The sequence below is a fragment of the Apodemus sylvaticus genome, chromosome 9 (assembly GCF_947179515.1).
Source record: "Apodemus sylvaticus chromosome 9, mApoSyl1.1, whole genome shotgun sequence".
Taxonomy (NCBI): domain Eukaryota; kingdom Metazoa; phylum Chordata; class Mammalia; order Rodentia; family Muridae; genus Apodemus; species Apodemus sylvaticus.
In genome coordinates, this window is record NC_067480.1 from 108,991,756 (window position 1) to 109,004,884 (window position 13,129).

At 46.7% G+C, this 13,129-nt stretch overlaps 1 protein-coding gene across 2 annotated transcripts in view; it reads left to right on the forward strand.

The window, feature by feature from the left end:
- Npas2 (neuronal PAS domain protein 2) overlaps window positions 1-13,129 on the forward strand; it is a 184,506-nt gene that overhangs the window by 120,224 nt on the left and 51,153 nt on the right. For both annotated transcript variants that reach the window (XM_052193327.1, XM_052193328.1), the window contains exon 5: window positions 4,431-4,520. In XM_052193327.1, coding sequence (XP_052049287.1) covers window positions 4,431-4,520 — 90 coding nt within the window. The remainder of the gene's footprint in view (window positions 1-4,430; window positions 4,521-13,129) is intronic.

Sequence of the window (13,129 nt, forward strand, 5' to 3'; positions counted from 1 at the left end):
TGGCTAAGGTTAAAAACTCAGGAGACAGCAGGTGTTGGCAAGGATGTGGAGAAAGAGGAACACTCCTTCACTGCTGGTGGGATTGTAAGATGGTTACAACCACTATGGAAATCAGTCTGGTGGTTCCTAAGAAAACTGGACATGACACTTCCGGAGGACCCTGCTATACCTCTCCTGGGCATATACCCAGAGGATTCCCCAGCATGCAATAAGGACACATGCTCCACTATGTTCATAGCAGCCTTATTTATAATAGCCAGAAGCTGGAAAGAACCCAGATATCCCTCAGTGGAGGAATGGATACAGAAAATGTGGTATATATACACAATGGAGTACTATTCAGCAATTAAAAACAATGAATTCATGAATTTTTTAGGCAAATGGTTGAAACTGGAAAATATCACCCTAAGCGAGGTAACGCAATCACAAAAGAATACACATGGAATGCAATCGTTGATAAGTGGATATTAATTAGCCCTGAAGCTCTGAATACTGAAGATACAATTAACATATCAAATGATTCCCATGAAGAAGGAAGAAGAGGGCCCTAATCCTGGAAAGGCTTGATCCAGCATTGTAGGGGAGTACCAGGACAGAGAAAAGGGAGGGGGAAAGATAGGAGAATGGATGGAGAGAAGAGGACTTAAGGAACATATGGGGGGGGGGGGACTGGGAAAGGGAAAGCTTTTGGATTGTAAACAAAGAATATAGAAAATAAATTATATATATATATATATATATATATATATATATATATATATATATATATAAAGACTGATATCCAGCAAAAAAAAGGGGGGGGGGCGGGCAGTGGTAGCTCACATCTGTAATCCCAGCACTCTGGGAGGCTGAGGCAGGCGGATTTCTGAGTTGAAGGCCAGCCTGGTCTACAGAGTAAGTTCCAGGACAGCCAGGGCTACATAGAGAAACCCTGTCTTGAAAAACCAAAAAAGAAAAAAAGAAAAAAGGGAAAACAATTTATCAGACTAGCTGGGTGGGGGTGGCTGAAGTCACAAGGCTGTGCTGTTTTTTTTTGGTTTTTTTTTTCACCATAACTCACAAATCTAATCCAGAGCATCTCAGTGCAGAATGACAGGAGTTACATACTTAATCTTTCTGTGATGCCCTGTGTGGGATATTTTTCAGCATCCCCTGCCTCTCCTTGCTATATACTACCGTCAAGCTCCAGTAGCAACAGCCCCAAATATTCACAGACATTGCCAGATATCCCAAGGTTGAGGTAACTTGAAAGGATGGGATTCCCTTAAGAGATGTGCTATACAAAAGTCAACTCAACATGAATCAAAGACCTTTGTAAGGCCTGAGATGCTAGAGGCAAAGTCTTGAGATAGAGGCAAAGGCGAGAATTCCTGAGAACACCCCCCCCCCACGAGAAACACCTTTAAGTGCCTATAAGTGAGACAATGTGAAATTTAAAAGCTTCTGCACACTGAAACTTTTAAATTCAAGCACAGAGCAAGCACAGAGCCTACAGGATGGGGGAGGTCTCCCATCAGCTGTCCCTCAGGTAGGAGGTTAAAGTCTAGAATATATAAAGAGAAATCAAACACCAAAAAATTTTGTCAATCAACAGACAGTTTTCAAAAGTAGAAACATAACTGGCCAATAAATATTTCTTAAAGGTCTTCAACATCCTTAGCCATCAGGAAAATGCAAATTAAAACTTCTTTAAAGATTAAAGATTCTGTCTCACCCTACTCAGAATGGCTTTACATCAATAAAACAAATGAGGGGGGGTAAAGAGGTGGTCACGTGACTCACATCCTGCATACCAGCCCACCCTCCTATGTCCACCAAACTTCATCTCACTGGTACCACATCCAACCCCAAGACCCAGCCCGGCCTGTTATGTCCACACTAGACACAATTAGTAAAAGAAATCGACATGTCCAGTCTCATTCCAAAAAAGCAAACTATGAAAGATGAGGACAGTCAGTCCCACCTCGAATCCAATCCGAACACCCTCTGATGAGAGTTGGACAGAAAGCATAAAGAACAATCCTTTACTTCACTGAAGAACCAAGAGTTTAAGGCACAGAGAAACAGCTCGGTAAACTTAGAACTTGCTAACCTGAGTGACACCAACACCAACAGGAGGCTGCGTGGGATGGCGGAGACGCTGCGCTGCGGGATTTGAAAACGGAATTTGAAAACGGAATTCAATAAAGAGAAACATCGAAGAAAGGTAACAGGGCTGAAACAGCGCCTGAACGGGAAAACCCAGCAGCCCAGTGAGAAACTCGAGGGAATGCCTCACAAGTAGAGTGGATCCGAGAGAAGACGGAATATCTGAACCTGAAGCTAGAGGAACCGCAGCACAGGAGCAAAGACATTGAGAGGGGAGGGGGAGTTAAAACACAAGAAAGGAACTCGTGGGGAATGAAGGGCGCCGTGGAAAACCAAACCTTTCGAATATAGGCATAGATATAGAAGTCAGTGACAGCCAAATCTTTGAAAAAATCATAGAAGAGAACTTTCCAAAACTAAGGAAAGACATCCCTATGCACACACGCACAGAACACAAAACAAAACAGCCAGAAAAGAAACCCCCGTGGCATATCAAACAACCCACCGAGTACAGGGCAAAGAGCCCCGAAGGGGTGGGGGGAACCCCAGCCGCGTGCACACTCCGTGCACTGTCCTGGCCTCTGCTGTCCCACACACAGGCTTGTCCTGCTGACTGCACGGAGGGAATATCCCTGTGTGGGAGTAGATTCTCACCAGCACCTTGGGAGGACCTAGGAGAAGCCATGCAGAATGTCTCCAGACCCTTCTAAGCTCTGCTTTGCCCCGTCCGCAAAGTGAGAAACAGATTTGGAAACGATGCTGTTTCAAAGATGCAGCCAGTGTGACAGCAGTGGCAAGTTTGCCGTGTGTATCCCCTGACCTAGGTAGCATTCCCTCAATGGCTTATGTTCTAGTGAGGTGACCCTTGTTTCCATTCAGTCTGTCTCTCCAGGCTCCCCAGATCGCCAGTTGCCAGTGTGACCCCTTCTTTGCTGAATGACAGAGTTTTAGAAATCAACTTTGAGTTGTTGAAAGCATTATAAACACCCACAGCCAAATCTAAGTACATTTCAAAACTGACCCCGAGGAAGCTCTACCCAGTGAGGGAGAGCAGTCCACAGCTATCCACTCTACCCAGGGAGGGAGTGTGACCCACAACTATCCACTCACAGCCGAGGCAGGGCTCCTACTAGAGAATATAGGTGCTTTTGTATGCCTGCAATTTTTAGACATTTGGAAACCCTTGTGCCCAGGTGAGTTAGTTACAAAGCCCCCACTCCCACCCAGCTTTGTAGAATACAGTGAATGTTCCTTTTGGAGCAGGTAGGGATCAGAAACTAGTTTCACTGTCCTGGTGCCTTGGCCTCCCAAGCGCTAGGATCACAGCCGAATACCCCCACGGCACCCTAAAGTAGATAGTCCCTTCTAGAGCTAGAAGGAACTGAATGCGTGAGCAAAGAACTTCACATTCTCTGCTCATGTGCTATCGTGTGCTATGACTCAAAAGTGGCAATGGATGTGGAGGGAGGTCTGCCACACCCAGCCAGGCTCCAGGGATGGATCTGACTGAACCAGCAAAGGAATGAAGGAAAGACACACAAATGACGTGTGGCCAGAAAAGCTGGGATTGGGTGGCCTGGGCTCTCCAATGGAGAAGCTATAGCACGCCATTTTATTATACAGCTGAGTGGGGGCAGGGTTACTGCACACAGCTCAACAAAGAGGTGGGTTTAGCTAATCTTGGTGGGAGCCGTCTCTGCAGGAGAGCTGTCTTCAGGCTGTGAGCACCCACTGAGGGTAGAGCTGTGGCTACAGCGGACAATTTCTACACACACTCTGTACACAGGGATCAGAAGGGAAGACTTTGCCTTGTGATGTCAACCACACATCCTCACTCAGACCTTCACACGCTCAGGAATTCGCCTTCCCACAGAGGTCTGCTTTGGCCTGCAGGCACATGTTTCTCTTTATAAAACATCTCTTTCTCTGTATTTTGCAGCAAACATTTTACTCCTGAGGCAGGGGCTGGGGACTGTGGCATGCTGCCGCTGGTGCCTTGGAGTGGTAATGATGGTATTTCTGCTTCATCTCAGTTGCACGACTGCCATTAAACCTACTTAAGCAATTTCCACGGCTGCACTTCATTTGATGATACCAACAGGTTGACTTTGTCTCTGAGCCCACAGGGCTTTTTTGCAAGTGCTTTGCCTGAGCTAAACAAATTATGTAGAGCCATCCTGTGTGTGAGGCAGGAGAGAACTGTAAGGTGATTTCATGGAGATGGTCTGAGGATTGCAAAACAAAGTCAGTGTCACAAGGGAAGAAATGGACCCTTTGCTTTAGTCACTTGCTCCTTCACAAAAGCGTCCCTAAGGAGCTCTCAAATGTCGCATTTCCCCCAGGCATTAGATGGCTTCGTCATCGTCGTGACAACAGACGGCAGCATCATCTATGTGTCCGACAGTATCACGCCTCTCCTTGGACATTTACCGGTGAGTTTCTGCCCCAGCGGCCTTTATCTGTGCATGATTTCTTATTTCCTGGATGGGTGTATAGAGTGCTGCAGGTATGGGGGAGCTGTGTGTGAGGAGAAGGTGCGTGGAGACTTAAAGTGTGTCCAAGTTCTGCAGAACCAAACCAGGCCAAACTCAAGTTCCTGTGGCAGATGAAGAGCTTCTAGGAGAAGGCATGGATCACCCTGAAACAGGCTGGAACCGTGACCTCTTCGGGGCCAGAACCCAAGTAGGGATGGGACTCAGAAGCGTTTCTCCGTGCTGTTAGCAGAGCTCAGAAGACAGCAGATGTTCCTGGTCAACTGAGATCTGATTAAAGAAAGGGAAACAGATGGCCTATGTAGAATATGGTTTGGAGCTTGCTGGAGACATGTATGAGATTGCAAGTAGGTTCACCAGTCACACTGAGCACTTCTCAGCAGTCTTGCTTCCTGGAAATTGAAACATTGTAACAAGACATAGTTGAAACAGTGTTGCGAGGCCTTGGGGAATAAGTAGGGACTGCCAGGTTGGGAAGGAGAGGGCTAGATCTGTGCCCACGGGTGCTCAGGTATGGGTGGTAGCAGGCCCCCTGTCCCTTCTCCCTCCCTTAATCCTTCTTTTCTCCTGCCTTTTTTCTCTCTCTCTTCTCTATAAGCCTTGATGGCTCCCTGGGGACAGTAGCTCAACACGAAGTCACTCGCAGGTCTCCACCAGGCTAGAAGAAGGCCCACCCTCAAGGAAAACATGAGCCTTTGCCCAGCAACCCATTTCTTGCCTTGCCATCATTGGTTCCCACAGAACTTGGCTCGAAACATCAGATCCACTAGGAGCGATGCTTGTTAGTGGTGGGTAAATGTCCTCTTCTTGGTCCTCCTAATCAGTCTGACAGAACCAACCATCCCACTCCTAACCCTTGTGTTCAGAAGGTTAGGCCTCTGGTTTATGTGACAAGGCAGGGAGCAGCTTGCCCTGGATTAAGCCAAAGGTAAACCTGGGTCAGCATGATGCTAGAAAACTGTGGTCCTCTCTTCAAAGCCATGCCAGGTCAGGAAGCGGCATGACCTTTCTCCATGGGCAGCTTCTGTCTTGTGATGAAAAAGCCCTCCTCTGCTGGTGGTCAGGGCTTCTTCTACATCACCCTGGCCTATTCGTTCTTCCCAGCCCACTGCCTTTGCAGATGGTCTCTATTCCTACAGAGCTATCACTACTTGGGTTCTTCTGCTGTGCCAGCATCTTAGGTCTAAACGGCAGTTTTGACCTTTCCAGGTAGGTACCTTCCCATGGCATCATGAGTATCGCTGTTCCCTGATGCCAGATTGGGATGGGCATGTGGGTGTCTCTTCTTGGGACAGCTGATGGAAGAGGTTCCTTCTGGTCTTAAAGGATGCCAAGGTGCACCCACACCTTGCTCTTTGCCTCAGTGTAGAGGATGGCGACAGTGCAGAAGTGACCGTGCTTTCTTCATCATGACTTCTTGGGACTCATCTAAGGATAGCTAAAGAGAAGGAGGGAGATGAGGTGTCTCTTTGGGAAGAGTTTCTATTTTGCTTTGAGTGGAAAAGAGTGCGCAGCGATGGGCCCTGACCAAAGCCAACCAAGTGAGACCTGCTTTCTGGCTGGGAAGGAGCACCAGAGCCTGGAGCTGTCTGGGGAAACGCTCTTCTGCGTTATACTCTCATGAGTATCTGATGACCCAGTTGCTATATGTGACAGAGAGAACTTAGGAACCAATTTTTCCGACTTGAAATTTTGGAGGCGTTCAGGTCCACCTTGCGAAATCATGTTTTAACTGGATGAGCCAGAGATGGCTTCACCCTGGCATGGTCAGACCCTTGTGTGTGGTTACTAGGCAGCCATCTGTAGCCTAGACTCACACCTTGACTTACACACAATAAGGCCCCAGTAGGGCTGAGCCCCCTGGATGGATGATCTGAAAGATTTGTGGTTAGTGTCTGTTCTCTGGCTTTCCAGGGCGCTTCCTGTACAAGCGGGGTGGACAAGGGCTTTTAAGAGCAGGAATTTTGCTGGTTCCGTGAGCATTAAGATGTTCCTTCTGGAAATCATTCCTCTATTGCTTCCAACTTACAGGTGAGGAAAACCTGGGGGCCCAGACAGCGAGGGTGGAGCAGGGGTAGAAATGAAGCAGGTGCCACTATGCCGAGCCCAAATCGGTCACCACTTCACTTCCATTGTGTTCCTGGTGCCAAGGATTTGGGTTGCAGCTTGGAATTCTTTTGGTTAATTTGTCTTTAATTTCCCTACTTCCTGGCACAAGACCAGGGTCAGTCTGCAGAGTGTTCCGTGTTTGCAGAGGCCCTGTGGTTGTGAGCTTTCCTCAGGGCTTCAGTCTGAGAACTTCCACTGTTAAACTGTCAGGAGCACACACTTACTGAACACCTACTTGCTGTGTGCCACGTTTCCAGGCATCGCTATCTGTAAAGCAGTTGGAACAGTCTCTTGCTGTTCTTATTGATCCTTACAGTATGAAGTCATGAAGGTCAATAATCCTGAGCACAGATGAGAAAACAGAAGTACAGAGAGGTCAAGTATAGTCCCTGCCACATCCAGGTCGAATCCCAGAGTCTCCTCTATGGCTGAATTGGAGAGAATTCCACCAGAATTCTTCCTAAGAGTGAGTGAGATTAAAGCTCTGTTTTCTGCTTCTTCATGAGATGAAGTTCCTGATAGATTCTCATATAGCGAGTTCCTGATAAAACATCAGAGAATTTGTTGTTTTCAGTATGGCAAAGAAAAAAAGGAAGGAAGGAAAGAAGGAAGGAAGGAAGGAAGGAAGGAAGGAAGGAAGGAAGGAAGAAAAAACTTTACATGGATGTTTTAGTAGTGTTGATATCAAAATACTTGGCCTTTCTTGGTGTCTAGAATGAATTCATGCTATCTACGCAGAGATGGAAGGGTGTGTGCATGTGTGTGGGTGTCTGTGTGTATGCATATGTATGCATCTGCATGTGTGTCTGTGTGTGCATGTGTGTGCAGGTGCAGGTGCATGGTTTTGTGGTTTTTGTGTGTCTATGTATGTCTGTGTATCTGTGTGGTATGTGCATGTGTATATCTGTGTATCTGTGTGGTATGTGCATGTGTGTGTCTGTGTGTCTGTGTGGTATGTTGATGTGTGTGTGTCTGTGTTTGTGGTATGTGCATGTGCATATGTGTGTTTCTGTGTGTACGTCTGTGTGTATCTGTGTGTGTGGTATGTGGATGTGCATGTGTGTGTCTGTATGTGTCAGTGTGTGTGTGGTATGTGTGTTTTCAGGTGCATGTATGTGTATGTATACATGCACACATTTCTGGGAGCTCAGGTCTACCGGGAGCTTCTGTGGTGGGATGCAGACATTCAGGAGAAGTGCTGGGAACGCAGACTGTACACAGAGGACGCAGTTCAGGAAATAGTCTGGCTATGGAAGAACCTGTTTGGATTTTTTCTTTTAAGCTACCAGCCTGGTTCCCTTTTCTGGTTTGTTTGCAAATGTGGTGTTTGCCAAGGCACTAGGTTCTGGTGCTCTCTGAAGATGGAAATCTTGTCCCCAGCCCTGAGCATGAGACTTTGTCTCAGTGTCTATGAACAAGACACCAGCTTCATAAAGGAGCTTGTTCTTCGGGAGTGACTGCATACACGCCGCTTGTCAAGGAGGCATGTGCAGAAGAGAGAAAGGTAAACAAGCAGATATCCCAAGCCTCTGCCCCACCCCCAAAGAAGCTAAGATTACAAACACCTATAGGCTGAAAAATACTTTCATGAGAGTTAGTTCTCCAGATAAGAGCTCCATTAAGAACAATGTATCCTGAAATATGTGGGCAACTTCCCTCGAGGTTCACAGTAGGAAAGCCAGTCACATAAAAGGAAGGGAACAGACTCTGGCTCATGTTAAGGTGAAATACAGCATCAAGGTCAAGGCCAGCAGGCTCTCCAGGAAATGCTCCCCCTCCACTCACCTACAGGACACGCCTACCTTCAGGCCATGTCATCAGAAGGCTTCAAGGCAGAGCCCTAAGACATGTGAATGCAACCTGAGGCTAATCATGGACTGCAAGTCCAGGCCTCCAAAATAAGTGTGTGTGTGTGTGTGTGTGTGTGTGTGTGTGTGTGCAGGCACATGCATGTATGTATATGTGTGTGTCTATATATATTTGTGTATGATATATATTGATATATAAAACATACACATTATATATGTGTGTGTATGTTTATGTATCTATCTATAGATAGATAGATAGATACTTATTTAAACTCATATTTAAACTAATGACTAAAAGATCCAGAACGTGCAAGTAAACCATCCATCACTGAGGCCATTCTCTTGAGATTAAAAACAAATATCCCTGAGGTTACCAGCTAGAACAGACCTGAGAACATGGGAGGCCCACCTGCTGCACTCTCACCGTGTCCCACCTCTGCCTGCAGACAACTGTCTTCCTAAGTTTGCAAATAACTGCTTGCTTGTTCTTCTTTGCAGTTTTATTAATGCCGAATTATTTGCTGACCTATAATTTAGTAGAGGTTAAGAATTTCATACCCTAAATGTTTAGAGCAAACAACATTTCGATGTAGGCTATCTCCCTCCCCGACCAACTTTTTTTGTTCTTTTGCATAAATTTCCTTATGCCTCTGTATTTGCATAATGAAATACCTTGAGAAAGGACTCAAATCTAAACAAAAAGATACATCTATGCTTTGTACACACCTGGCATTCGTAGCCTGAGGAAAGCCTTAGGAAGTATTTTAAGTCATTTCATGTGTTACACAATGTTCCCTGGTATTTTCCTAAAAGGTTGGGGGTTAAAGATACAACGCAGCAGTGAGGAGCACTAGGACCCAGTTCCTAGCACTCATGTGGCAGCTCACAACCTTTTGTAATTCTAGTTCTAAGAGACCCAGTGTCCTTTGCTGGCCTCGGTGGGCACTGCACACAATTGGTGCACAGAAAATACGCATACACATAAAATATTTTTTTTAATCTCAAGGTTCCTGACTTTGGACTTTTTGGATCAGAGATATTCAAGCTGTGGTGATTTTTTACTCATCTTCATATAAGCGGGATCATTAGAGCAGACATAAAGCCAGTGAGGTAACCCAGCAGCTCACCACGAGAGCCTGATGACCTGGGCATAGAGAGACTTGCCCTGTAACAGGTGGCAGGCACTCTCATCATGGTCTAGACGCTGGTTCCCAGCAATCATGTTTTGATTACCTGTTATTCACCCCATCCTGGTATAGTGGTGATGTCTGAGGCCAACATTTGGCACCTGGCACTAGATTGAAGAGGTTGGCAGCAGGACATGAGTTACATGTGCTCTGAACCCAGGGGAAGAGAACACTATACCCTAAGGGCATGGGGGTCGCCCTCATATACAGAGATAGGGACTGGCTTCATAGTAAAGATGGGGGCATGCACCCGAATCCTAGTGAGCTTCTTTGAATACTTCTAACTTCCAAACCCTCCACTCAGGTCCAAACAGGAGCTGTGCCTGGTCCACTGACAAGAGGTCCATTGGGACAGGTCCTCACGGTTAGGCCTGTCCCAACTTCCCAATGCCAAGACTGCACACTGAGCCTCACTCTGGGGTCTTTTAGCATAGGTGGCAAGATTGTAAATACTGTCTCTCCATGTGACTTACCTTTCCCCATCTTTAGGTTATCTTGGTGAACAGAGGTATCTTTCCTTTGCGTTGGCCACTTTTTATAGTTAGCTGTTCTTTTCCTGAACCACGCTCACAGGGGATTCCTGTCTTTTGGGAGCTTGACTGTCCGGTCCATCATGAGCTTGATTCAAGTCTCAGCTCAATCTGAATATCTCATATGATAATCATGTTATGTCTCTAATTGGCCATTGCCTTTGCCTAGGTTGAGGGCTTTAGGATTTCCCTGAGCCTGTGACATCTCTTCTCAATATGAAACAACACTGGGACCTCCCAGACTGTTTCCTTTACCTGTAACCAGTACACAGCTTCAGCTGAAACTGCCACAGCCCTTTAGGGACATTCTAGAGCTGATTCTCCTCCACCCAGGCCACTTGCAGACGCCAGCCATCTTGAAGTTGCTTTGTATACAGGCACTCTTGACCGGATACCATTGAACTAATGTTCTTTCTCAAGCATGAGAGGTTTTCTGTGTTCACAGAAGTCTCAGCTCATCCTCAGACTTGAGGTTTAACAGAGAGAGGCCTGAGAACAACACACTGTGGAGCTCAGGGGAGGCCTTGCCAGGGAAGTCCCAAGAGGGGCTAACTCCTGGGTAATCAGTGCAAGGCCTATCAACAGTGGGAGAGAGCCCCTCCCACCTCCTGCCTCCTACATGGAAGGGGTGCTACTGAGGGTCCATCGGACTGGAGGATGGTTGCAAGGGCGTGGTCCCTCCTTCCCCTCTGTAATTTCTATTATTTTTAACAGCAGAGCTCAGATCGTTCAAGAAATGGTTCCGTTGCTGATGTAATTTGCTCTTCCTTCAGCACTGGGGTTTAAATTTTCAAATTACCCTCACCAATGGCAGTCTTTAGCACTTAAAATGTCATCACAGTAAAACAGGTAGCAAATGCATGTAATATCTAAGAGCAGCACTGAACCTACCAGAACCTCAGAACCTCCATATACCCCTCTTAGCCTATCCCTAGCCATTCACCTCTGTTCTACACAGACATCCATCTTTGTGCACCACAGCGTTCTAACCATTGCTCCTTCACAGAAGAACCTAGGCCAAGGGCCTCTCTCTTCACTCTGTTGTACCCACCCTGGGGGAAGGACTTAAATGAAACCCTTAAAGAAAGAACAGTGGAGTGACGTTGGGGTTTTGAAGAGTCTGAAATATCTTTAAGGAAGAAAGGCTACTGTCATGTGTGAGCATTAGTCATACACTAAAAATGCTAGCGGGAACTGGCTTAAAATAAAGTCATGCGCACCAGAGGGAAGACGGTGAAAGGCGAGCATAAGCGATGCCCTGGCTGGTAGGGGCTCAGCAGAGTCTGTCCGGAGCGGGGAGAATTCAGGCCTCCAGTGTTAGCCACACAAGCCCTTCCTTTCCTCATTCCCAGTCAGCCAGCAAAGGGCTGGCTCCACAGGGAGGGGGGCTTGCCTGTTAGAGTCTGGCATCCAGGAGCCCTCAGGAGTACTGGTTGGAGTTTAGCAGTGAATTAAGTGTCTGGCCCCTGACCCTCCTCTGTTCCCTTCCTGGCTTCTGTTCACGGTCTGAACATCTCTAACCTGATTTTTTTTTTTTGGTGTCCCACTCTCTAGATTGTAAGTGGGATCTCTTTAAATTGCAAGATGTTCTTCAAATGATAACAGGGTACAATCCTGGTGAGCCTGTCTATCAGCTATATAACCAATAAGCCAGAAACACTTATATGGACCTTGGAACCATGTCCTAGGACACTCTGGAATCTGTCCTGATTGTGTGTCTAAGCCGGGCAATAGCTTCCTGCCACCATGTGACATCTCTAGAAAAAGGAGTAGACCACATACTTCTGGGCCAGGAAAAAATCCAAACTGAAAATTCTAAGTCTTCCCTTTGCAGACTCCTGTCCCATAGCTCCCTGCCCTTCCTGATCCTACCCTCTGGTAGCCGTGTGTGTGTGTGTGTGTGTGTGTGTGTGTGTGTGTGTGTGTGTGTGTGTGTTGACTTCTTCCTGGAGTTCCCTTCCACTCCCAAACTCCATCCTTCTCTCAGACTCCAGCTAATGAGTCCTTCTTCTGCATTGTTCCCTTAGAGGCTGCCTGGCACTTTCTCTGAAATCAGAACTCATACTGAGGGTTCTCTGGACGCTTATGTTTCTAATCTTCTCTCAAGGGGCTGGCCATCCACCTGGTCCACATAACATGCTGGAGATCAGGCACACAGCGCTGAACAGACTGAGGATCCTATAGATACAGGCAAGGAAGGAGACACCGGTCTGCAGGTGTATAAGCAAGGAAATATCAGTGGAGGACTGTTGTATCTATATGCATTTCCTAAGTGCTGGTTCAGTACACCTAGAATTTATGGAGTGATTGCTGTATATGCTTTGGTATACAGCAGTATAGGCTAATGACCTCATTTAGTCCTTGCCTTTCCTCTTTTTTGCATCTGAGAAAAGTGTAGCTTGTGAGGCAGACAGGGCCAATGTATAAACCGTCTTTGGGGCTCCTGTGAGCCTTGCTGTGACACAGAGGTGTACTGGTGACCCAGCAGAGGGGCTGTCCTCACAGTCCCTTAAACCACCAACAACAAGGCAACATAGCAGTGTTATCGGAGGTGGTGTACCGGGCCAGAGGAAAGCCAGAGGAACCTGACACGTGGGAGGAAGGAATACTAGGAAAGTACGTAGTGCAGAGAATGGGCAGAGGGCAGGTAAAGTGTGCACAGCTAAAACCTGTGGTGAGTTGAGCCTCTGTTCCTAGGGCAGGGCAAATGCATGGGGTAGTTCTAAACATGTGATGACTGATATGATTTAGGGCCCATTCTGGCTGCTAGGAGGCCTACTGGACAAGGACCAGCATTAGGATGGGAAGCCCATTATGTCTACATTAATACTCAGGTAAGAGATAAAGGTGATGTGGACAGGGGTAAAACAAACAAACAAACAAACAAACAAACAAATATAGTAGCAACAGAAAAA